Source organism: Poecilia formosa, unplaced genomic scaffold (assembly GCF_000485575.1).
Source record: "Poecilia formosa unplaced genomic scaffold, Poecilia_formosa-5.1.2 Scaffold275, whole genome shotgun sequence".
NCBI classification, from domain to species: Eukaryota; Metazoa; Chordata; class Actinopteri; order Cyprinodontiformes; family Poeciliidae; genus Poecilia; species Poecilia formosa.
The window spans coordinates 130,881-156,342 of record NW_006800214.1 but is presented as its reverse complement, the minus strand read 5'-3'; the positions used below and the strand labels follow the sequence as shown (position 1 = coordinate 156,342).

The 25,462-nt window shown below is 41.3% G+C and overlaps 1 protein-coding gene across 1 annotated transcript in view; it reads left to right on the top strand.

Annotated features, from left to right (window-relative positions):
• Positions 1-25,462, top strand: part of LOC103151220 (ephrin type-A receptor 3-like) — a 99,065-nt gene that overhangs the window by 32,469 nt on the left and 41,134 nt on the right. Inside the window, exons 6-8 of the mRNA XM_007571147.2 lie at positions 19,990-20,145; positions 22,258-22,593; positions 24,161-24,273. Coding sequence (XP_007571209.1) covers positions 19,990-20,145; positions 22,258-22,593; positions 24,161-24,273 — 605 coding nt within the window. The remainder of the gene's footprint in view (positions 1-19,989; positions 20,146-22,257; positions 22,594-24,160; positions 24,274-25,462) is intronic.

The window sequence follows — 25,462 nt, the reverse complement described above, 5'->3', positions numbered from 1 at the left end:
CCTTTTTTGTGATATTCCCCTTATCAAAGGGGGATATCTGATGTTCATGGAGAAGAGTCGCATGTGTGTGTCTTAGCATTTCTGACCTTGTAAGGCCCAGTTTTTATAACAGTCGCTTATGTTGTGACAACCCACTGCTCCTTATGGGGCTCACAGCCTGGGCCCCATAAGATGAAGTGCTGCTATGGGGTTAGGGATTGGGTTTAGGACTACGGTGTGCAATGAGTTTAGGTTAGGTTTAGGGTTAGACATGTACTGGTGATGGTTAGGTTTAGGGTAAGGGTCAGCATTAGATTATAGAAATGAATGAAAAGTGAATGGAAGTCAATGCAAAGTCTTTGTAAATACAGAAAGACACTATGTGTGTGTGAGAGCGAGAGAATAAGGCAGTGCTCATTGATGTGTGCTGTGGAGGGAAAAGGTATGCCTTGTGGAGGAAGATTATTGAGTTGTAAAGCTCTCTCAAATGGTGTGTGTGGTGCATGAGTGCGAGCTAGCATGTGTGCACACTGTGCATGCGTGCATTTTGAATTGAGGAAACCGCATTATGCTCATGCTGTCACCTATCCCCAAGGACTCACTTCCTTGGGAAAATTGGAGCACAGATATTCATCTCAACAGAGTAGAAATGGGTGCACACGATGCAATTTCACTTGTTTTGGAGAAGCAGCCGCCAAGACACTCAGAAACTTGGCAGTTGGTCCTTAGAGACAAGTGAATAAGAACAAAATGTGCTCTGCAGTTTGCAGACTGGTAATGTGCACAGATCGTGGCAGAATGCTGGCTGCATCTCAATCATGAGACACAGACTGCTGAGTTGTCTGCCTGTCTGTCTGCCGTGGTTATATCACAGGTGATCTCACTGACAGCTTTTCAAATGATTTCACTCTCCTCGGTGTGCTAGTCTATGTCACTTTCTACATTTTTGGGACTAAGATGCAGCTTTATGGTGTGAAACGGTTGACCTCCGTGAAGTCATCACTTGGGTCCTTTAGCGTTATCACTCCAAAAGAGAATAGAGCGAGATTTAACAAGCTTGCTTTTTGACCCAGTGGCAAAAGGCTAGTTTATATTTCTGTGCTTGATTGACTTGAAATGATGCAGTCTTATTGACACTGAGGTCAGAGGTCAGAAAATATATGTGGCCCTTGTCTACTGAGTTACGGAAAGGCTGACCCATGGGGGTGAAGGTCCTTCAAGACGAGTGAAGTGCTCTTGTCTATCATTATGAGTAAAGAGCTAAGCTAAAAAGCAAAGCTCTCAATTTAATAGAAATGTTATTTTCAAACTTTCACCAACGGTTGTAAAAAGTGAAAAATCTGCATACAAGCAGCCGAAATAAGGGGCCAAACTAAGACTTGGAGATAAGATGATAAATTCTGCCATCATTCTGTTGCTCTGCTTCATCTGAAAATAGCAATAGATCCTATTTAGACCCCTCCTGGGCAAGTGTGGAAATATATATCACTTATGGCCTGCACCAGTCTGGGAACCTGCAATGACTTGAATAATGTTGCATGTGAGATGGACACAAATTCCCTGCTCTGATGACCAAATGACTTATCCTAAGCTTAACGCCTTACTTTGAGATCTTTGCAGATAGATTATGTGTCGTTTGTTTTTCTGTGCACCATCCTGAACTGGAGGAGTGGGCTTACCTTTGCACACGCACCGACCCAAAAATAACGTTGGGTGTGAACCAGGGGCGGTTTCGTATCATGCCACCTTAGAGTGGATTAAGGTCTGAGAAAGGTGTTGGGATTTGGCAGCTGTGCTACTGTTGACGTATTTGGTTTTTATTTACTGGAGAACATCTGCACAGAACTGCAGTTTCACCACCACAAAGCAAGAGAATTACGTACCCCGCATATGTCAGCAAATCAAATCCCATGGGGTTTTTCTTGCTCATAAAATAATGCCACACAATTTCGTTTATCCTGAATAACAATGGTGCTTGTGCTGGGTTTATTTTTTTTTCAAACCATACAAATGTTTCTATTTTTGTGGGGGGGTTTTCTTCTCCCCCACCTCTTTTTCTTGTCAAAACTCACTTAGCCAGCTAATGTAACTGCATCCATAATCAGCCTTTTTTTTTTTTACAAGCGGATTCATAAAAGACATAAGAGGGTGCAGAGCAGTAAGGCAGCTTGGTGCGTTGCTCTTTAATGTGTCCCTGTGAGAACGAAGCTTGCACTTCTAAAGAGCTCCTCTCCAGCGCTCTGCATCGGCTCCGAACAAAAGGTTCCTGCCCCGACACAATCTGGAGGTCTACCATGGGGACGACACATGCCACTAATGCATTCAAATGATCCTCTCTGGTTTGCTTTCACACAAAGGGGTGAGTGTGGGAGAGAGGAACACAGAAAGGCCTGGAGTTTCATTTGTATAATCAACGGGGAGGTGAGCGAGCCACTTAATGGAGCGCCCGAGTTTTCTCCCTCTTGTTCTTCTGTGTGGGTCCAGGTTTCCTTCCTCTCCATCACTTCCCTACTCCAATACCCAGCATTGTCTTCAGATGTTCTTTGTGAATCTTGATCTGTCAGCGTGCCTCTCATTCACACCCCGTCTCTTCCACTCTCTGCGTCTCTCCCTCTGTTTCCCTGTCTTGGTCTGAAGCACTAATGGAATCATTACTGGCCTTACTGTGTTAGACAAACACCAGACACCTCCTATTATGGCCCTTTTTCCCCCCAAATCTCCTGCTCTTTCCCCTTTCTGTCTGTTGCTCTCTGGCTATGCTTTGATGTCTGCTTCTATAATTAGACCATTCTCCACTTCTTGCTCTCTGCCAGCCACCCATTTTGCTTCTCACTCATCTTCTCTGGCACCGTCTTCCTTTTTCACCTCGCCATTCCTCTCTCTGTCCCTGTTCTCCTTCTTCAAGCACGCCTTATCTTCACCGCCTGCTCTCGTTAAACATTTATAGATCACGGGTTCATCTTTCTCCTTTTGTCTTTTCCAACCCAATGTTTCATAATCCCTTTAAGGGAAGCGTGCATAAATGAGTGTGTGTCGATGGGATGAATTGGTCGCACGGACACAGATGAAAACCCCACAAACTGGCTCGCTCTTTGTCGTGTAAACAGATGAAGAATCATCGGACTGAAATGGGCAGAAGCAGAGTTTGTTGAAAGTGCTGTCCTAGATTGCAGTAGAAATGGTCATTTTAATCATCATATAATTCAAATTCGTCTCTGTTTAGGGCGATAATGGCTGTAAAGTGGTGCTTTTGTCACACTCGCCTGGTTTTTATCAAAAAGTTATCACTGAAATAATAAAATAAATAGTCGGAACAACTGCAACATGCAATTTATAAGTGGTGATTTCAAAATTGAGGAGAAAAAGCTGTCCAAATAATCTGGCACTGTGCTACAAAGTAATTACCCCTTACACCTATTACCCCTTACTTTTATAAAAGGATATCTCGTTGAACTTGTGCCAACCATGTTGGCGGCGACGGCTGTCAAGCATTTGCAAAAACTGTAAATGAATCTCTCGCATCACTGTTGATCGATTTAGGTCCACTCCTCTTTGCAGAATTGTTTTAGTTCAGTCACAGTGATGGGCTTTTCAAGCATGAATGTCCTGCCACAATATCGCAATTGGATTTAAATGCTATTGTCTTGTTAATGTTGGCCATTCAAAGATGCGCCTGTCGGTGACCTTTCAATCATTGTCTTGGTGCCTTACCCAAGTACACTCTGGAGCGTAAGGTCACAAATAAATGACTTGATCTTGTCTTTCAGGATTTCTGATACTATTTCTAAAAATGCTGTCTTAGTTTTGCACCAAATATAACGTTTCACAAACCTCCTGAAAAGTTTCACTTTTCTCTCTGTAATGCAGATAATGTTTTCTAGAAAACCATGTTTTTTGGCTTGTATTGGATGTTTGTTTTTTTTTATGCTCTTTTATTTTAGATTCAGGAATAGATTTGCCATTGAACTCTCCCACATATACAGTTTGTTGTCTTGTCTGCATGCTTTTGCTGAATTATCAACAATGATCCCAATGATTCTATCTGAAGCAGTGAAGACCTCACCCACTCACAATGGTGAGCCATCATGGCCTTCAGGCCATTCAGGAAAGACTTTAACTTGTTCCAGAAGCAAAAACTAACAACACACAAATACCAATAAATATAAAATCATGATCCTTTGAAACATCTTGTTTAAAATAAATCAAAATGATTAATTCTCTATGAAATAAAGTGACCTTGATTACAAGTTTTCTATCAGAGATCTGCAGCTTGAAGTATATATTTTTTTTATTAAAGACCATAAGCCAGTCAGAAATTCTCATATTTTGATATGCGTTCCTCAGAACTCTGAGTTTTCTGTCCTATTGACGATTATCATGAAAAACATCTGTGCGAGCTGTCCAGCTGGCGGATATTAAATTGTAAGGAAAAAAAAAAACATAGGTTGATAAAAAAGTTTGCATGGTACATGCTGTTTTATGGTCCTGACTTTGTTAGCCAATATTCAGGTGGGTTAGCAGCAGGAAAAGAACGGACTCAGCTCACACACATAGCCGCAGTTTGGATCACGAGCTTCTTGTGACGTGGGACATATGTGAACACAGGTGCCTGTGTGGAAATGGAAATGCCTTGAGTCTGTTGGAACCATATTCATTTATTTCTGAACCATTTATCCAAGTGGATTTGTTTCAACCAAGCATTTGTGGTGGTTAAAGCCACTTTTTATTATTATTTCTGCTGTTTTTGCTGCGGAAATTGTATAAAAGGATGTTTTTAACTGAATTCCCATTTCCAAGATTTCTCTTGACATGACTGTTGATTGATTGAAATCATCAGATCACGACTTTTTAACACGTTTGCTCTGCAGTTATTACCTGAATAGTGTGCTTGTGGGATGTTTGGTTAAAAACTAATTGTCTGGTGTTTTCTCAGGTATTTCAGAGTGGATCCATTAGTAGACTGGCTAAGTGTTTGGCTTCAGCTCAATCAAACACAAACTAAATGGTTAACTAATTAAATCAAGACTGTTACCTCAGTTGGAGCTTAACAAGTCCTGTGTTAAACCTCCCCATGGTTGGGGTTATGAGATTTCATGTAACGGCATGGTGGAGAGCGCTTGACTGTGTGAGGAACAGTTCAACTCTCCAACATATCATTGTTGTTTAAAGGGGAGGCGGTATGTAAAAGTCACTTTTTAAATTTTTATATACATGTTTGCGGAGCTTTTCATCTGAACTGCTTTTCAGTCCAACGATCCTAAGAATAGCTGTTAATGGCATCATGAGAAATCAATGTTACAATGACACGCTGAAGGCAATGTCAGAAAGAGCACGCGCTTCAAAAAGGCGTCATATTGCACAGTCAATTTCCTTTTAAGTCAATATTTGATACATGCATCACTTTTATAACAACTGAAGGTGACATAGCTGCTTCATTTTTTCTATAAAATGGCACTATGTGGCTGGAAAATACATATCACTGCCCCTCGAAGGCCACATTGATGGATACGGATCTATTTACAATTGCCATTTTCAGTTTCCAGGTCGCTCTTTCCGAGGCTGCCGTTTCTCGAGCGAAAAGGGGATTCCGAAAATGTTAACGTCCAGACGGTGCGAGGAGGGAACAAGGCTGCTGGAAATAAGCAGCCAGTTGGCAGGCTTAAAGCAGTGGTTGACATTTGCTGAGCCGGTGTAGCGGCATTCGCACAAAAGGACATTTTGTGAAGACTAATTTAACAAGAAATGATGACATAATTTGTGCTGTAAGAAAAAACAAACAAACAAACAAAAAAAAAACAATTTTAAAATTGTTTTTACTGAGTTTCACTCCGAAGGCACTGTTACTCAGAGGTCATAGCTTCTCTGCTCTGTTGAAATCACACTGCTCTGCTTTGTTTGCTGCCTCTGGAGCTGTTTAATTTATTTCTTCCTCTCACTCTAAATCAAAGACATCCCTTTTTTTTTTCACATTCACACACACTTGTCACTTCTCCTCCATCTCTCCCCGCCCTGTGCTGGTGTAGCCCTCTGCCTCTTTCCCTCGCTTGCTTTCTTTTCCCTCCGTGTGTGTCTCTTGTGCATTCTGTTCCTGTTTGCCCTCTCTGTGTCTGTCTGCCACTGTTTCCTCCAGCACCTCCGTTTCCACTTGGTACTCCCCTGCCCTCTCCTGCTGTCTCTGTCTCTTACAGCTGGTAGGGAATGTAGTGAATGCTTCTGTAGAACCTCTCTGTCTTTAAGCGTCCAGGGGCTCATGCCGAGGGGTTAGAGTGCGTGTGTGTGTGTGTGTGTGAGTGAGTGCGTATGTAAGTGTTCGTACGTTTATCCAGGTGTATGTTTGTGCGTTTTGTGCGTCTGACAACCCCAATTACTTCATCAGATGCCAGAGAGATGGAGGAGAGCGCGTAAAGGTCGGGCACTCGTCACCTTAACGCGAGTTTTCCTTCTTTCATCTCCTCTTTTTCCAAAGCAGCCAAATGCAATGTGGGTCAGCACGACACGTCTATCTGTGCTTGTTCCTGCTAGCTACAGCTGTCTAATGGGTTCCCTTCTCTCGTTTTGTTCTTACTCGTTTGTCTGTTTGATGCTGTCAGCATGAAGCGGGAGCTTAGTTTACCGGAGGACCCTTTCAGAGTTTTCTGTCACTGATTCCACTTAGCGCTCCCGCTGTTCTTTTCACTGCCCAAAGTTCAAACCACTCAGGAACGAGTCCAGTGGGCACTTTTGGTTTTGTGTGAATCGCCTGTTCAGCCGTGGACGTAGCTCTGAATGAAGTCGCACAGATTCAGGGAGTTGAAACTTTTTTTTTTTTTTTTTTTAGCTTTTGGGAACCATTATTCTTGCAGTTTGGTGACAGAACCTCTAGGTTTGGTGTTTTTGACCATTTTTACAATAGATGGATTTGGAGAGGATTACTCTTAACACCACTAAGGAATACATCAGAATGCTATACAAGGAAAACATGAAAACAAAAACAAATTAAGACCCAGGATCGTTTCTGAATTTACACCTATAAAAGTTTGTCTCGGCTTTTTTCTTGGGTGACCTTACTGAATAAAATCCAGTCATTTTTTTTTTATCTAACGTGTCATGAAATTAAATATTTGTTGTTGAGTCTTGGCATCTGAAATTCTCTAACTCTGATCTTTTCTTTTAACTCCCTAAACATTTTCCCCACTGTATGTGATCAAAATATAAAATAAGGGTTCTCATCTGCCATCAGAGTTTAGTATGAACAAGTTTAGTGCCCATTTTTCTGGTATCACGACAGTAAGTACACATTTGCCTTTCTTGAAGGGTGTGTCCTCTTATTTTTTTTCCAGTTTTGAAGAATGGCTTAAAGAAACAGGCTCACATTTAGGCAATCAAATCTTCTTAAGCGTTGTGATCAACTTAAAATGTAACATAATTCATTCTCCGCTTAGCTTTACTTTATTTGGACTGTGGGGAGAGACACTGATTGTGGCATCAACGATTTTGTAATAAATGTTCTTACAATAAAATAAAATTCAATGTTTTTCATGGATTGAAATAAGTTTTTGTACTTCCAGTAATGACAGAAGGCACTGTACTTTTTCAAAGCTCCTAAACCAGTCGGTTCTTCATGTGGTTCTGCTTAACAAACCATGGGAGTTAAATTACCTATTAACTTCAGGTTTGCGCTATATCCTTGAATCTGCGTATAAATTGTACGGTAACACATGTTATTGCATTTCAAGTGATTATGTGTGCATTTTTTTTTAAATTTATTTATTTATTTATTTTTTTTCTTGGACGGTAGTAGAAATCAAAACCAAATGATGGCTCCATTTGGAAAACTCCAGCCAAAGCTGCACAGGAGTTCTTGCATGAGGAAACAGTTGTGAGTCATAAAAAAAAAAAAATGTCCAGTGTTAAAATTGTGCTTTAAGGGATGGAGATGGAAAAAAAAAACTGTCAAGAAGTACACAACATGCAGCAATCAAAGGCCCACTGCTCAGCTGCTCAGTCAATCAGACCAAGGTCTGACGGCAGCCCAGCAGGGAAGAAGTCGGAGTTAAAACTTTTGTTGTCTGGGAGAAAAGTTTCACTTTGTGCAGAGAAAACTGAAAGTTTTATGAGGAATATTATGGATATAAGGGAGGGTATTATGTAGAATTTACTTTTTTTTTTTTTTAGCTTTATATGATGATATTATTTTCTCATCAGAAATATATCTGGAGTGTTTCTCTGGTTTTTTTCATGCATGCAAACTACTTCTCAGTCCCGCACTCCTAAGAACAGCTGTAAGCGGCAAATGGGAAGGATTTGTTGTGACAACATGAAACATCTGAGTGTTGCAGCTGAAACCCAGGCTCACTGGACCAGGTAAACGTTTCCCAATCTGTAAATGTTTGAAATTTGGTGAGGCTGTGCGAAGATATAACCTCGGTTTCCTGACAGGAATCGTGACTGGTTTGGTTGTCTGCTGCTGTCGCTCACCTTCCTCGAAGATCTGCAGGTTGTTCGTTTGGAGATAGCATTTCGCATACATTGGCTGAAGGAAGTGGCTAACTGGGTTCCTGTTGCCTGTTGTCGTCTACTACTCCTCCAAATAACCACAACAAAAGCAGTTTGGTCCACTGGATGCTTTTCTCTTTTCCACCAGTCGCTCTAACCCTGAGCTGTTCTGGAAAATCCCCACAGTTCCTAAAGTATTCAGACTGACATCGTGCCGTATGCCGTGTTCAAATCTGTATAAATCGCCTCTCTTTTGCATTTCAATTCTTTGTATCCACTTCACCAAGTCATCTTTACCTCGTCTAGCTGCAGAATGAAGGCTGAATGCGAGCAGACCTAATAAAGTGGCCGACGAGAGAATTTCCTTCTCTGCTTTTGCAAACAACACATGTTTTTGTGGCTGTGGCTGCATTGATCCGCCTGTGCGCGCCTCAGTGTATGTAGATCAGATGCAGACGTCTGAGTGCTAAAAGCTGCCCTCCAGTAGCCTCTTTTCATGCACAAAGACAGACACGCTTTTCTCTTTTCGACAGCTTGGAAACTTGAGAGCTCAGAGGTGTGTGTAGGAAGGTGGTGGGCAGCCAACAGAAGGATTTAAAAAGCTTGTTAGGGGATTTTTTATTATTTTTTTTCTGTATACAGTCTGTGGAGTGTGTGAATGTGTGCGTATGCGTGTACGCTCCTGCAGGCTTTGGGGCATTAAGCTGTTGAGGTGTCAGGCAGCAGGGTGTTATTACAAGCCAGATGTACTTAAAGGACAAACGGATATATGGTCCACGTAAAGGCCAGTCATCTCTCCTCCACCTGCCTGTGCGAGCCTCGCTGCTGCTCTGCTTGTCCAGGTCCATTTATTTGGTTAATCACAGTCACCTTTTTCTTCCTAATTTCTCTTTTATTCCCTGTTATCTCCTCTCTTTCACATGTCCCTCCTCAACGCCATCCCTTTCCCCACTTTTTTGTCTCATCTTCTCTCTTTTGTGTTTGAATAAATGGCAAAAAAATACAAGGCTTAGCCTCTCGCTGTATCCTCCCTACGCTTGTAGTCCCAGTCTACATACCCACTCTGCACTGACCCAGATAATGTCAATTCGCACCGACTCTCCACAAGCACAAGTCCCTCTTACTCCATGGCCGATTGCTCGCCGTGCATACGGTGAGCTGAGGATGCCCCGCTCCACCCCCGTAAGCACCATGGGGGGGCAGGTGGGGGATGTCTGCTTCATTGAGATGTTAGCCTAAGCCAAACCTGAGGACAAAAAGGTTGGCGTTGGAGGGGAGTGGATACTGTGAAGCTAGGCTGGGTCTGGCTGGCGCAGTGGTTTGAGCTGTGCATGCAAACCCCCAGGAGAAAAGCAGAAAAAGCAGGCCAAGGACTGGAGAACTGTTCATGCATGTTTCAGCTCTGCACATCCTTATATAGCTCTACTCCCTATAGGGAGACGCGGCACAAAAGGAGAGAGGTGTAGAGGGGAGAGCGTGTTGCCTTTGGGTACACTTCTCATTAATTGGTCGTCTTCCATATGCTACTGAGCTCCAGTTAGGGATAAATATCTGCGTACTCATGGGGAAGTTAATAATTTTCACATTTCCATAGTGTTAAATCCGTGTTAATTCAGATAGCAGAGGAGACGTTCGGGCTGCCAGTGGGTTTGCTGGGCAGGAAACAGAGGGACAGGAAGGCAGCCATTGACCCTTCCCTCCCCTTCCCCCCCTCCCTCACTCTCTTTCTAGTTCATGGATGGCTTCCAGATGTACGATTGGATCGGCGCTAAACAGGCGTTTTTTTGTTTTGTTTCTTTTTTTCTTTTTTTATACAAACAGATGTGACCGTGTTTGAAATCCAATTTGTTTCTGCGTTTGAGTATGTTACAGCTGCACCTTTGTTCTGCATCCAAAAGAAACCGCTAATTAATTGAAACAAAGAAATTGTTGAAACAAACGTAGCACAAAGACTGCTGAAAGATGGAGCAAATTCATTGTCACTATTAATAATGGTCTGTTGAGTCCAGTGGCCTCTCAGTGCAAATATTTAGAGGTACATTTAACTTGGGTCTGAGTTTTGCTCTGTGTTTACTGCTGAGTTTTTGTCAGTGTTAGTTGTAAAGAAAGCTACCAGGGGTCTGATATGGCCAGCTTATTTATTCATACTTTTTTTTGCATGAAAACCAAACTTCAATGTATGTTTTTGAGATTTAATGTGATGGACCAACCCAGACTAGTGCATACTAAACAAAAAAGTGAGGTGTGATTTTTAAAATGCTTATACATGCAAATCTAAACAATGTGGCTTAAATCTCTGTTAAGCCCAATTTACTATAATGCAACAAAATAAAGTGCAGTTCAACCAGTGGCATAATAAATCCTGTTTGCAGTTTGATAAAAACCATGAATATGACAACATTTAATGTTTTGCCCAACTAGCAGCGCTTAAAACTAAGGATAACTTTAGTTACAGGATTCTACTTGTAAAATATAATTTCTTTACAATTCACAAATATGCACCATTTTTGTTTTGTTATGTAAAACACTTTTAAAATGTATTAAAGTGTGCTGGAGTTTTGGTAGCATCCCTCCGTAAATTAAAATTAACAGCTGTGAAAACAACTAGAATTTAACGGTATAACATTTTATTCACATTGCGGAGTAATCGGTAACCATGCAAAAAAAAATATATTTCTTGAACATCTCAGAATTACATGTGTCTAAGTACTTTGCTGTTTGTAGTGTGAAGTACTACAGTAGATTCTCAAAATTGTGGTTACTGGGAACCAAGAAAGAAACATCCTTTTGATGCTAATCACAAACAGGAATTTGGATTTGCACTTTGCTGACTTCAACTCATGCATACATAGATTAGTTTGATGATTCTCAGTGAAAGGTGAAGGAAACAGAAGCATTATTCACGAGAGTAATGTCCACCACCACCGCAGCCTCTTTTTATGACTTGCTTTCACGCCGGTGCCTTGCTGTTTGAAAAGAGCCGCATCAAGCTCGATGGGTTCTCGTACCTTTCAAGGTGGCATTATCGACAGAATTATTTTGATAAGACTTACTCAGATGGAAAGCCTTTGCTGGACTTTGTTTAACACAAAAAAAAAATCTACCTGCAGTGGCAATTTTCCTCTTTTGTGTGCGACACCCTTGACTTGGAGCAGGCTGAATGGATTCACAGGGGCATGTAGAAAGTTTTTTTTTTTTTTTTTTTTTTTTTCCGTGGGATGTTTTATTCATTGACAGACAACTCTGCACTAAGAGGGATAAGATAATATTTGAAGCATATGGAGTCATTCATATTGATTTAAAGTAATATCCAGGTGGATAATTTCCCTTGATCTGTCACTAATGTAGCTGTCTGACAGAGTGACTTTCTTCTGCTGCCTCAGTGTTAGTTACCTCTTCCAGGGAGGTCATGTTTTCATTATCTATTTGTTTGCACTCTGTGCTGTCAGATTTTCCAATATTGGATTTTTAGCCCCAGTGGATTTCATGAAAAAAAAATAAAAATAAAAAATCTTCTCCAGGCCTCATTCTTTATTTTTCTTTAATCTTCACCAACATTGGCTTACAACCTTACACCAGGCCTCACAAGAGCAGCCACATGAAACTTTGCTTTTCAAAAGCATTTGTCCACCACCTCTAAATGAAATTGGCAGCCCAGTTACTATACAGGAAGTGGGATCATTCCTAAGCGCTGCTTTGATCACAAGGTTTGGTGAGCAGATGTTGAACTGCGTTTTAGAGGGAGCGCAAACAAATTTACAGCATGTCATCACTTGGGAGTGTGGCGAGAGAAGCACGCTTTGACTAATGATGGCTGAAGTCTTTCTGCTCCGATTTACTCAGGAGGTCTCAAGGCCAAGACCTCAATGTTTTAAGGTCAAGAGCTAGCAATTTTATTTTATTTTTTTTTACCAAATATTACGTACTCATTAGAAACTCAATCAAATATAGTCACTGTCAATTCTGACTAGAAAGTGCTTTGCTTTTAGTCATTAGACCAACAAAAAGTTGCTCCTAATTGTAGAATGTAAGAGAAAATTGAAAGGATATGGCAATATCCTTTCGAAACTTGGCAAACAAGGTGCTCTGATCAGATGAGACCATTATTGAACTTTATGACCAAAAAATGTCAAAAACCTGGTTACAATTTCTTCCCATCTCACAGTTACACACTACTAAAGTGTTGGGTCTATCACATAAAATCAAAATAACATAGGTTCAAAGTTTTCAGTTGGAATGTAAAAAAGGTCTGAAAAGTTCAGGAGGAGTTGGAAAGCTTTTTCCAGGAACTGTAACTCTATGAAGCGTTTATTGAATAAGAAGAAACAAATCATGGGCCGCATTTTGCTTCAATCGGCTACAACTTTAGCTTGAGGACACAGAGAATATGGCTTTGTAGCTACCTCTGACACTGAGTGTGTGAGAAAGAGAGAGCGACAGAGAAAAGAACCATGGAGCTCTCCGTTCCCTCTCTACCCGAGAGGATGAATTATTGAGAGTGATGATCTGAAAATAACATGGGTGAGGAAAAGAGGTGCACCGCTCCTCGTGCACTCCAGTGGTCACGGGGCTGGCTGATGTCGGCACGTTTATACTCCAACGGTTTGCGTGAGGAAACGGTGTGACAGTGGCACACATGTGCATTTGACTGGATTTGGAGATCTTGAAGCAATGAAAGTTCCTTAAAGAGACAAGCTACCCGTTCACTCTGCCGGCCTTCTAGCCTGGTAGCCTCACAAACAGAAGAATACGTTATTCAGACTGTGGAGCTAGCTCCCAGCAGACCACGATAGGCCTGTCATGTTTTCTCCCTCCTCTTCTTTGTCTCTCCTTCACCATCCACCTCTCGTCCATGACCCTTTTCCACACAGACTCTCACGAACACATGCACCTGGTATCAATTTAATCTGTTTTTAGACTGTGGGATAATCACCCGGGCTCAAAATTAGTGTGCCATCAGCTTGGGTTACAGCTAGAAAAGTGTCTGTCTGTGTGAATGTGTGCGACACGTAATTGCAATGAAATTGAGCTTCCTCTATTTCCCTGTGATTTTTTTTCTTCCTCAGAGGGGTTTATGTATGTGTGTGTGTCTGTCAGCAAGAGAGTAAATATTTGTGCAGGAGCTCCAGAGAAGGTCAGGGTCAAAGTATGACAGACAGCCCAGTGGGAAATAAAGACACACACGTTCGAAGGCAGACTCACAGACACATGACTCAACTAAAGATCCCGAGAAAGTATGTAACACAGGGAAGGCACAGACAAAGACCCAAAAAAAAAAAATTGACAAACATTGAGGAAAAGCGAAGTGATAAGGAAAAACACAAAGGCAGATAAAAGATGGTGGGAAGAGACAGATACGCAGAGAGTTCGTAGGCAGGAATCCTCTGAGTTCCTCTTGGTCGCTCTCAGTAATTGGCTGGTATCCAGAAGACAGAGTGGATCAGAAAGCAGCCGGCGTGTACTCATGTGGTTCATGTAGTGGTCATCATAAAGCATTTCATATCTGGTCTGACCCCCTGTGCACGCATGCGTGCGCATCAGTGTGTTTGTGAAGCGGAGGGGGACTCAAGAGATTCCTTAGGAAACGTTACAATCAGTTCTGAAATGTCAATCATGGAGCGATGTAGTGTCCATGTGGTCATCGCCCGTGTCCAATTTCCACACGTGGAGCTAACCTGTCTTTCTCTAGTAGCGGCCTCTTGAGGGCAGAAGTAATTTCTGTGGTACATCTTGTGCCCGTAAGCTGCTGTCACAATGTTTTCCAATCTGCGTGATATGTGCATGACATGAGGGTGCAAACGTGCGGAAAGGACGGGGATTTCGTAAGACATCAAGCCTGCATATATGTATATATATATGTGTGTGTGTGTGTATATAGAGGAAGGTGGGTCATGGGTTGAGCTGCAGTTTACAGCTAGCTTCAAGCATCCAGCATGCTGATGTTCAGGTGAATTTACTGTAGCTCTAGGTCAGTGTTGCTGCTGCTGCGTCATTGCCAGCAATACATTATTTAAGTTGTAGTTATATATTCATTTGCTACGTTAAGCCCATATTATTCATAACCCATTCATAAGTAATCCTTAATTTATTTTATCACTGTGCTTCTTCTGACGGTGAAGGACACTGTCAGAAGAACCACTCCAATACTTTGGAGTGGTTCCATAGAGAATCAGTGGAGGGAGCTAAAGATTAGGGTGATGGCAAGGAGGCATTTTAAACCGTTTAAATCCAAAGAACTGAACCTCATTGCTAAAGAGAAACTGTTAAAATAACAGAAAAAATCATCCAAAAAAGCAGCAAATTTAACAAGATGCTTAACTGATTTTTATTTTATTTTTTTCCTGTTGATTCAGGACAATTGTATATGGTATTTATTCTAAATACAAATAAATTCTTATTTCCTATCAGAAACTAAATTACATATAATATATGACGCAAAAATCTAAAGATCCCATTTTGCTGAGCAAATACCAGCTTACGGGGGTTTGTTTACGCTGTTAATTACACGTTGACTGGTTCACCTGCATGTTTATTTTTACCCATAAGGTGTAGCACAACTTTCATTAGCATCTGTGCAAAGTTCGTTCAGTGCAACGTCAATTCGATCCGCGGCATTTTTTTTTTTTTTTTACCGGTATGTACACATGGGCACAAACACACGCGGAGACGCGACCTCGGTGGCCGCGAAGGACGTCAGTCTCAATCTTGTTAGATCTCTCCACTGACGCTTGATGTATCAATTTTTAAATAGCTTGCCTCAACTAACGCCTGTATATACACACACACACACACACACACACATGCGCACTCATGCAAGCACACAGACCGCTCTGTGCTCCAGGAGCTGTGCCACTCGAGGGGTACTCGAAGGGTTCTATCTTGAAAGCCTGTTGCCATAGTGACCATTATGGAGCTCATCTCCCGTGGGCCAGCAAGCTTTACACAACTTCACTCGCTGAACACACATACATACACATAAACAACCCAACTATACCCTCCGCCTATTTACAAACACACACAGACATCCTCTTTCTGCCCTTTATGTTGAAGCCGGGACCGGGCCAATGTTTGACTTGAACCAAACGCCATGAAAAGCAGGAAAACAGATCAATCAGAGCCTAAACTAGGAGAAACACTTGAATGGAATGAAGGATAGAGCTTTGTTGTAGAACGAAGCTGGTATTCTGATCAGGCATGTGCCGAAAACACACAAAACAGAATTTATTATTCATATTTTTTTCTTATAAAGTTTGAGTAAAATGACTTTGAAACACAAACCTGGTTTGTATTAATAGGCGGCGTGATGATTATGGAAAAGCTCAGAACCTCAGTTGCAGTAAATTATAACATTTTCTGGTTTCCTATTTACTTGTAGCTTATGGTTTGTCCATAAACTAAAAGTCACCATACGACTGACTTTTATTATTTTAAGTCAAATGGCAAATAAGAAAAAAATATCTCAAAACATTCTTTTTGTTTTATCTTAAGACGGATGTTCTGTATATCTGTAGCGCTTGGTGGTTAAAATTGTCCAGACATCAGAATGACTGTGGTGAAACTTGTCAGATGAAATAAAAATAAAACTTCTTACACTGATGAATAAAGTTGCACCCAACAGTTCAATAAAATGTAGTTAACGATTTTGTAAAAAAGTCTAAAACAGTGACTGGGATATCTTTTGAACTGTTTTACACTACATTAGTGAATACATCACAGATGGTGGATCGAGAACAGCTCTTCATAACCGAGAATTTGATTTCATACCTAACCCTGCTTCACAGTCGTCCAAAACTTTCCCCCTGACCTGCCCTGCCCTTTGAAACCTTCAGTGAATAGTGTGATATTAGGTTTATCAAAATCAAAGGTGCTAAGTTAAGCCATTGTTCTCTTTTCTTCCTCTTCACAATTATATATAAATGTATAAAACCTAATAATACATGGATATATGAAGCAAATTTGATCAGTTTGACCGGCAGGATGATAGTAAATCACCCAATCTTTTGGAACAGCGTTTCCATTTTCTGATGTTCCTTGAAAGGTTAATGAAACCATTTTCAGACTTATAAAGAGTGGAATAGGTTAGAAATTGAATCAGCAGACTCCAATCAGTTCGGATGTGCAGTGTTTTCCCGAGGGAAGACGTCGTCCTGTTCCCATCTCAATCAGAGCGTGGTGACTGAGGGCGTGTCTTCAACAGCAGCACTATATCATATCTAAGAGCTATCGATTGGCATGAATACACTTACTCTCTCCGGTGACCACATGAATAATTAATAGGACCCTGCATCTGAGGCCAATTTTTATCAGGATTATAGGAAAATAAGTTATTGAGCGCATTCCAAATATAGCCTGGAAGACACGGGAAATTTGATTCTAGTATTTTCCATGTCTTGGATAAGAACTGGGGGGAAAAAAAGAGGGTACGGAAAAATACTTTTTATTTTCAGACATTGTTCTCTATCCCCTTGTTTGAATGTTGTATAGTTCATCTGCTTGTCGATCCATCCTACCCATCTGTTATTCCTTCCCTCCATTGATTGGATGTCTGTCCATCCATCCAGGCCTTTTTGTCCATTTACTCCCATCAGTCCATTTTTATTTATACCTAAACATGGGCTAATAGAGACAGAGAGCTCTGGAAATTTGTGCTAGAAATATAAGGAATTTTTAAATGAAAAACTGTGAGAAATGGCTCACATACAAGTGTAACAGCTTGCAAACCTAGCTTTTGTGTATAGCGGTCTAAAATTAAAAGTCTAAGATGTCCTTAGACGTTTAATAAAAACTGTAACGAGAGTCAGGTAGAACACCGGAGCAGCAAGCAGAACCAATAAGGTGAAGCGGGCTCCACACATGGCCAGGCCGCCATTCTCGCAGAAAGTTTTAGATCGGGCGGTTGTTCGGTCGCCAGGCCTGGCATGTGTTGCCATGTCTGTCCTTTAGCAGTGGGATCCTTTGTGCCCCTCTGGCTGGACAGCCAGGACTCTCCGGATGCACGGCCTCTAGAGAAAAGCTGCTTTTTCCACCGCGCTCCTACAGCCCAGCCAACAGGAACACAAACACGGTCACCAGCACAGCACACAGGCACCCCTATACCTTAGAACCCGACAGGATGGAGGAAAGAGTTGAAAGCCCCTGAGAATTATCACTCCTTTCTTTTTCTTCCTTTTCCTTTACTTTCTATTTCCTCCACACACACGCACACACACACACACAGCACACATATCCTTTTTTTTTTCGGTGTTCTTTTGGGTCTCTGGGGGTTTGCACCAGTGGACTAGGCTCCTGTATGATGAATGATTTGCCTAAAAATACTGTCTGTATGCAAGAGAGTACATCATCCAGGTGGAAGAAGTTCCAGCCATAGGGACATTTCACATTACTTTTAGGCCCCTGTTTCCATTCTGCTGCCCCTTGGTTTACAGAAACATCGAGCAAATTTATGTACGTGTGTGTGTGTGTGTGTGTGTGTGTGCGTGCATGTGTGTGTGTGGGTGTTTGTACTTATGTGAGAATCTACAGCTTTCCTGCGAGAAGTGACGTGTCGCTTGATTAAATCCGTGACCTTCACCGGCGGTACAAGCAATCAGCTGGCGCATTCACACACCTGCTGCATGCTTAACACCTTCTTGGCACACAAACATGTAATCAGCACCTGGCAGAATGCGTCACATTATTGATCCATACACAGAAGCAAACCTGCGGTAAATGTAAATACGTACACAATGTTTGGAGACGCCATCATTTCATGCCGCAACGGTGCTTTAGCACGGCTGTAAGAAAGGCTTGCCTGGATGGGACTGCCAGGCCTGCAGATGTGTAAATAAATACATGTGTAATCTGGAGTCATGGTGCTAGAAAGGAAAGCCAGGAATTCCTTCTCCCTCCGTAGGATGCAAGAGGGAAATCATTCAAGTCCCCGGGCTGCTTCCATTGAGCGGTATCAGGGCTTTCCCTCCTCACTTTTATGACTCCGCGTAACGACTAATATGCAACCACGGAAACACCAAGAGCAAAAGTAGTGCTGTGTTATTGCGATTATTATTGTGACCGAGGCCGCGTACCGTTGTTCTCCTGGTTTTGTCAAAATCTAATTCTTACATAGGAGGAAAGGCAGCTGATCTGCTGTTGCGTCGGGTTATTGTAGTGAAACGGCCTGTAGTTCTGCAAGCCTTTAGCCTGATGAGAAAGGATCTCTTGTGGAACTTATGTCACAATAAATTAAATCCAACATTGTTTGCTTTCTCTTTGCCGTGGGTGCTGAACGGCCCTGCAGTTCGTTTTTTTATTCTTTTCTTTTTTAACCTGTGGACATATTCTTTCTTCTTTCGGTTTAAAATGTTATTTGTTGTTTTATGCAAACAAAACTAACCTTTTATATGTCAGATTTAGGTAACTACTGCCTTTAATCACTGCTCTGACTTTATTTTTCTTAATGTATTTATTGCATTTTACATTTTTGCCAATGACTGACACAGATACAGTTCCTTGGTTACCAGCAGCAATGATCAAACTGAAACGTCTTGAATCTTTTTTTCAATGTGGTTTTGTTGAAAGATGATTTCTTTCTTGCAGTAGAAAACTCTCATGGCATCTTTTTTTTTTTTTTTTTTGTCTAAATCAATTAGTTACATGTGGACAGTAAAACTAATTTATAGTCCTAATGGGGCCATTTATAAAATCACCTTGTACCATCTTGGAACAATTCAAATCTCAAGAACATCATAACCCTTCATGTGAATAGTTAAGCGGCTTTAAAATGTTCAAATTTGCTAAAGGTCTGATGAAGGTCTGAATGGTCATTGCATAAACTACATTGACAGACTTTAACGGTTTAGAGATGCTAGAAGTTCAGTTTCATCTCAGCCTCTCTTAGATTAGTCATTAACTTCAGTCTTTGGGTCCAAGGAATCTGGACTTGCACTAAGACTTCTTAAAGGTCGCATCCTAAAGATAAGAAGTTGACTCATTATAACCTTTTAACAGAACCTCATTTCAAAAATCCTAAGCTGTTATTTAAGGCAACACTTTTTTTTACAAATTTTTTTCTTTTTCTTGGATTTAATCATATTATAGATATAAACTTGAATCTTTTTATGCTAGTGAACTCTAATTTATGAATCATTAAAAATGAGAAGCTCCCACTTTTAAAAGATAACTCATAACATGCAACTGAGCCAAAAAGGCTTTTTTTATGCTTTGGATTTCTACAGAGACTGCTGTAATTGCTTCGGTGGGAGAAACATTTTAATAATGCAGAATTATTCAGATCATTATTGAGGCTAAAAAGATACAAATTATTTCGGGGCATTTTTGGCCAAGAGGGGCATCACTGCACCTGCAGCACAAACAAGGCGTATAATATTTATTGAAGAAGGGATAACTTTATTCTAAAACTAATGCATTGAACCTCATATACACGGCAGGCGTTATAATTTCAAAAGCTCGAATAAAGTTACTGGGCTGCTAAGCTTTTATATTGAGTGGCTAATATTTAAAGTCTGTATAATTAAATTCTTTATTTCTACTCTCCAGCATGCAGACCTGGAACGTACAAAGCTTCAGCCACAGATGCCTACTGCACCAAATGTCCTCCTCACAGCTCGTCTCCACATGAACAGGCCATGGAGTGCATTTGTGAGAAAGGCTTCCACCGTGCTGAGACCGACCCACGCTCAATGGCTTGCACACGTGAGTAATACAAACACAAACAGAAAAAAAAACAAAAAAAACTTTGCTACATTGACATGTCGTTTACACCAACAGCTCTAATGCTAATAAATCTTCTTTAATAGGTTGATGATAAACTTTTACAAGACTTTGCAATGCATGACTGCTTTGCCATTTTAAATGTGTACACTTCCTGCACACTTACAGTGCACATGCATCCAAGGAGTATAGTTTTGTGGTTGCAGTCAGTACATTTTCATTCTTTGTTTTCAACTGCAACCGTCCTAAGGGTAATATGAAGTGGTGGCAGCATCATGCTGTGCAGATACTGACAGGGAAGCTGGCCAGAGTAGATGGGAAGCTAGTTGAAGCTAACTAGAGGGCAATCCTGAAGTAAAACTGTTAGAGCCTGTAAAACACCTTAGACTGGGGCAGAGGTTCACCGTCCAGCAGGACAACGTCACTAAACATAGAGCAGGAGATTTTTATGGAATGGTCTGGAAAAATATTAATGTAAGATTTACAAGTCAGTATGTATTTCCAATTATAAATCTTTTCAAGACTTTTAACAACCTATTGTTAGCAAATACTGTCTTGGCAACATGACTGTGCTGTTTTGTAACAAAGAAAACACATTTCTCTAGATATGGTATGCAGATAGAGACATGTCCCAAAGAATCTACAGGTATAATTTCACCTTAGCATGGTTCTTTTCATCCTTCCACTAAACTACTTCCTATACTAATTAAATACATAACATTTGTGTTTATAGCATGACAAAATGTAAAAAGTTCAAGAAGTATAAACAATCTTAACGTTTTGTATATTCTCTCAGAACACGCAGGGGAAGTAAATAATAAGACTTGGATTTACTACAATGGCGTATTGGACATGTTGGAGAGAAAAAGGAAGTGGGGAGGAACACACACGTGCAGACATACGACACACATGCACACACTCAAGCATGGACAGATATACCCAAACCCATTATCGGGTTATGGTAGATTACACTCATTAATCGTTGTAGCAGGTGAAATATGACAGGTGTTATCAGCTGGAAATGAGTAACGGTTTTGTTCGAATATATACGGTCACACACACGCGAGCGCACACACACACACACACACATGTGCTCTGCTGAGTGGTTAGCAGCACCATTTTCAGGTTTGAGAGTGAAAAATGAGAAAATAAGGAGAAAAGGTGAAAGAATTATTCATAGACATGGAGAATGACACTTGAGACCCAGGGAAAGAATAGAACAGTGGGGGGGAAATAGGAGTCTATAAAAGTCATATAATCTAAGTGTCATAAAAGTGTCAAAAAAGGCTGATCAGTAGTAATGGTGATGACAGACTCTCGAGTTTCACTCAATGAAGTTGGGGGATGGCGAAAAGACCATGGCGGGATTTGCAGCACAGTAACATTTACCCACCCGTCCTCCACCGCGAAGAGGCGCTCACTGTCGGGGGAGACCAATCAGACAAGGTCCCAGGCCCCGCTGATCCCCAGCCTCCCGAGGCTCGCTGCTCAGCTGGGACCTGATGAGATGTCATGAGAAATTGGCATCTGTGTCCAGCAAAATTTTCATATGGCTGGGATCCCTGCACCACGCTGGGCTGTAAGCAGCCAAAATCAGAGGCTTCCTCTCGAGTGGTTTCCATGGAAAATGAATGGCATTGAATGAGCTCAGTGTTCATTGATGATGTGCTGGAATCTTCTCAAAAGCAGAGCGAGGCGGCCACAGAGCAGCTCAGGAACTGTTCTAGAAATAAGCAGATAAGAATATCTTTTTGAGTTGAATAGAAATTGACGTTACCTGTACTTAGGGGATGGTGTGAATACAAAGGTGAATAACATCCTGAAGGGTTTTCTTAAATGAGCGTTAATTAAACAGAGTTCTCTCAAGCAATAGTTCTCAACTATCAAAACTCGTACCAGAAATACAAGATGTGAAGTCTAAAAGAAGATCTCTGTATCAATACATTTATACATTTATACGTCTGGTTAGATGTACGACAAGAAGAGACTGTGTTTTAGGGGGGGAACAAGGTTTAACTTTCTTCTTTTTCCAGTTACAATTGAATGACGTTTTTCCACGTGCAGAAACATACGTCCTCCATTCTCTTCCATCAGGTCCTCCGTCTGCTCCAGAGAACCCCATCTCCTCTGTGAATGAGACCTGCGTCACCCTGGAGTGGTCGCCGCCCCGCGACACTGGAGGCAGAGGGGACATTACCTACAGCCTCCACTGCAGAAAATGCTCCGGCGAAGGCAAAAAGTGCGCGCCGTGCGGCAGCAGCGTCCATTTTGTCCCAAGACAGTTCGGGCTCGCGTCAGCCAGCGTGCTGATCACTGACCTCCAGCCGGACTCCAACTACACCTTCACGATCGAGAGCCAGAACGGAGTTTCAGATCTGAGTCCGACCCCCAGAGGCACGGTGGTAATAAATGTTACAACATCGCAGACGGGTGAGAACGTGCACATTTGCTGGAGTAATGGTTTTAAACATGACCGTCGACAAAACACAAAGAGCAGAATTTTAACCTGAAATCTGCCGGATTGTTATATTTCCTGAGCAAAGAGTTTGTTTGAGTTTTAATGTGTAAAATTAAGATTGTCTTTTTCTTGAGAACTGACATCGCCTTTCAAAAGTGTACATGTTATTGATAAATGAAATAGAAATCAGAAAAGCTGCAGAGGTTCATGGTTTCTCTGCAAAGAGCCGAAACTTTACAACGATTAGTTGTGCTCTCTTCAAGCTGGCCTTAATGAAACAGTGATAAGAAGAACCGAAGCTACAAACGTTCCACAAATAAGGCAAACATGCTGAAAATGAAACTCTGGCACTTTTTGGTGTACATGCTGAATGGGATGTATGACGCACATCGCACTGAACACAGGGCAGCTAAAACCTTTTCAGAAATGACTCAACGTCCAGATCTAAATGCTATCAGAAATATGTGGTAACACTTAAAAGTGCATTTCGCTGAAGCTCTTCCACTAATCTAAGTCAACTGGGAGATCAAATTAATCGCTATACGTGCATAAATAGTATAGAAAAAATGCTAAGATGTGCACTTTTCGAGGCAATGAAATGTGGTTCTGCACAGAATTCTCTGTGAAGCTGAGTACAAATTCATGTCACACTTTCCAGATTTTGATTTGCAAATCTTTAAGCATGAAGGTTTCATTTCCTTCTGTCCACTTCAAACTTACGTTAAACTTTATGTTGGTCTGTTGCACAGAATCACTTTAAAACACATTCAAATTTGAGGTTGCAACGTGAGAAAATGTTAAAATGCGTAAAATTATTTAGAATGCTTTTACAAGGCACTGTACCGTCAAAATGAAAAAAAAAAAATGCGACAACCTTAATTTGCTGCAATGGGGAATTTCACTGATATCACAAAATGACCCTGACGCGTCTACGCTTACACGTGTAGGCATGATAGTATGTGTGTCTGTCATTTGGTGGGACTGAAATTTGTGTAAAAGATAGGTGTTCATGACGAGGTGCCGATGAGTAATAGGCCTCGTACTATACGCGTGGATGTGTGTGTAGTGGAAAGTGAAAAGGGGCGGAGGAGGCTGTTAACCACATTATGTGCTGCACATGCTATTCGCAGCTATAAGCCCGAGTTTCACACATTTGCACAGATACAGGCGCAGGCGAGTAAACCCACACCGTCATCCCACCAGAGCAGGTGTCCCAGTGTGGAAACACTGCAGAGGAAATCACACAGCTTTTGTGGTTTCACGTTGATAATGCTTAGATCACGTGATATGAGCAGCATAAACGTGCGCTTCATGAGACGCTGCGAACACACGTGCACTGCACATAACACGTCGTGGGCTGTGTGATTTCCAAAATGTATGACAAACACACTGCAATATGGCTTTGTGCAACAAAGCGCCGTGGGCATGCTTTTTCTGATGTCTTTGTTTAGCCAAACCATCTGCTTTTCTGCTCCTCCTTTGTAACCATTTTAACTTATCTTTCTCCTTGCTGCTCCTGCTTTCTCCTTGTCGTTTTAGTGAGCGTCGTGCTAAAAGAAAGGCGAAGCAAGGACAGTGTAACATTGGCCTGGCAGGGTCCGGAGAGACCAAATGGGGCGATCGTGGAGTATGAGGTCATTTACTATGAGAAGGTGAGGGAAGGCACTGAAAAGCACTGTTCTCTGCCGATAGGGACAACATAATTCCATTTTTCTGTTGTAGAAAAAAACGTGTCATGTTATAAAAATGTTCCCTCGTCCTCTGGAAACTCAAAACATTTGTATCAAACTATTTCTTAAAGATTCTGAAGTGGAGTTTTACTGATCAGAAACTTGAATCCGACTTCAGATTGTTGTTTTTATGCAGTCTGGTTTCGCCTGCCCGTAGTAATATTGGAACAGCTCCAAAATTTGGCTTTAGCGTCTTTCATTAACACTGTTAAAAATGATTGAAACCACAGTTTATATGTGTGTGACTGTAGATCACTGAAAAGTCCAAAAGGTTGCCAAAATGTTCAACTCCTGCATGTTCAGTGACCGAGGTTCAGCACAGGATACAACAGATCAACTCTCCTGTGCTCCATTGAGGTTATATATTATGCTGAGAGTCTGTTTGCGCAGCGTCAGCTTCCTTAGAAATCATTCAAAGGGTTATCGATGCCATGTGTCCATCCATTCTTTATTTACACCTGCGTATCCTTGGTGACTATCACCAGGTCAACAGTCATTTGCAGACCAACACAGAGACACGAAGGACACACACATTTGCTCCTCAGGGCAACTTAAAATAGAACAATTGACGCAGCATGCATGTTTTTGGATTGTGGAGGAAAGCCATGACTCGGGGATGTTCTTGATGCAAAGCAGCGCTACTTTGTGTAGTCATTTTACTTTAGATCAGAACAAAAGTACAGAATAAAAACCCTTTTAATACCTGCTGTCAATTAAACGTTTTTATTGTTGCTATAAGATCTGAAATTGGTTTTGCAGGTTTGCTTGTCTGGTTTGGTTAGCCTGATTTCAGCCAGCTGACCAAAAGAGTGCAGCACCAGCTCAGGGAGGAGGAGTGCTTACATTGCTGTATGCTCTGAGAAATTGGTGGTGGCTTCAGCACCTTTTGTGGCATCTCATTAAAATGATTTTTTTTTCACAAATTTTTTCATATTTGCATATAAATTTATAATTTTTTATACTGTAGTTCTTTACACCAGAAGATTTGAATTATCTGTAGACATTAAATGCGGTTGGGGATGTTAGTTATTGACCCTAAAAGACGTCTTGACAATAACGTGTAGCGTGCAAGTAATCTAAATTTGTTCATTGTTTCTTTCTCTTTGTTTGT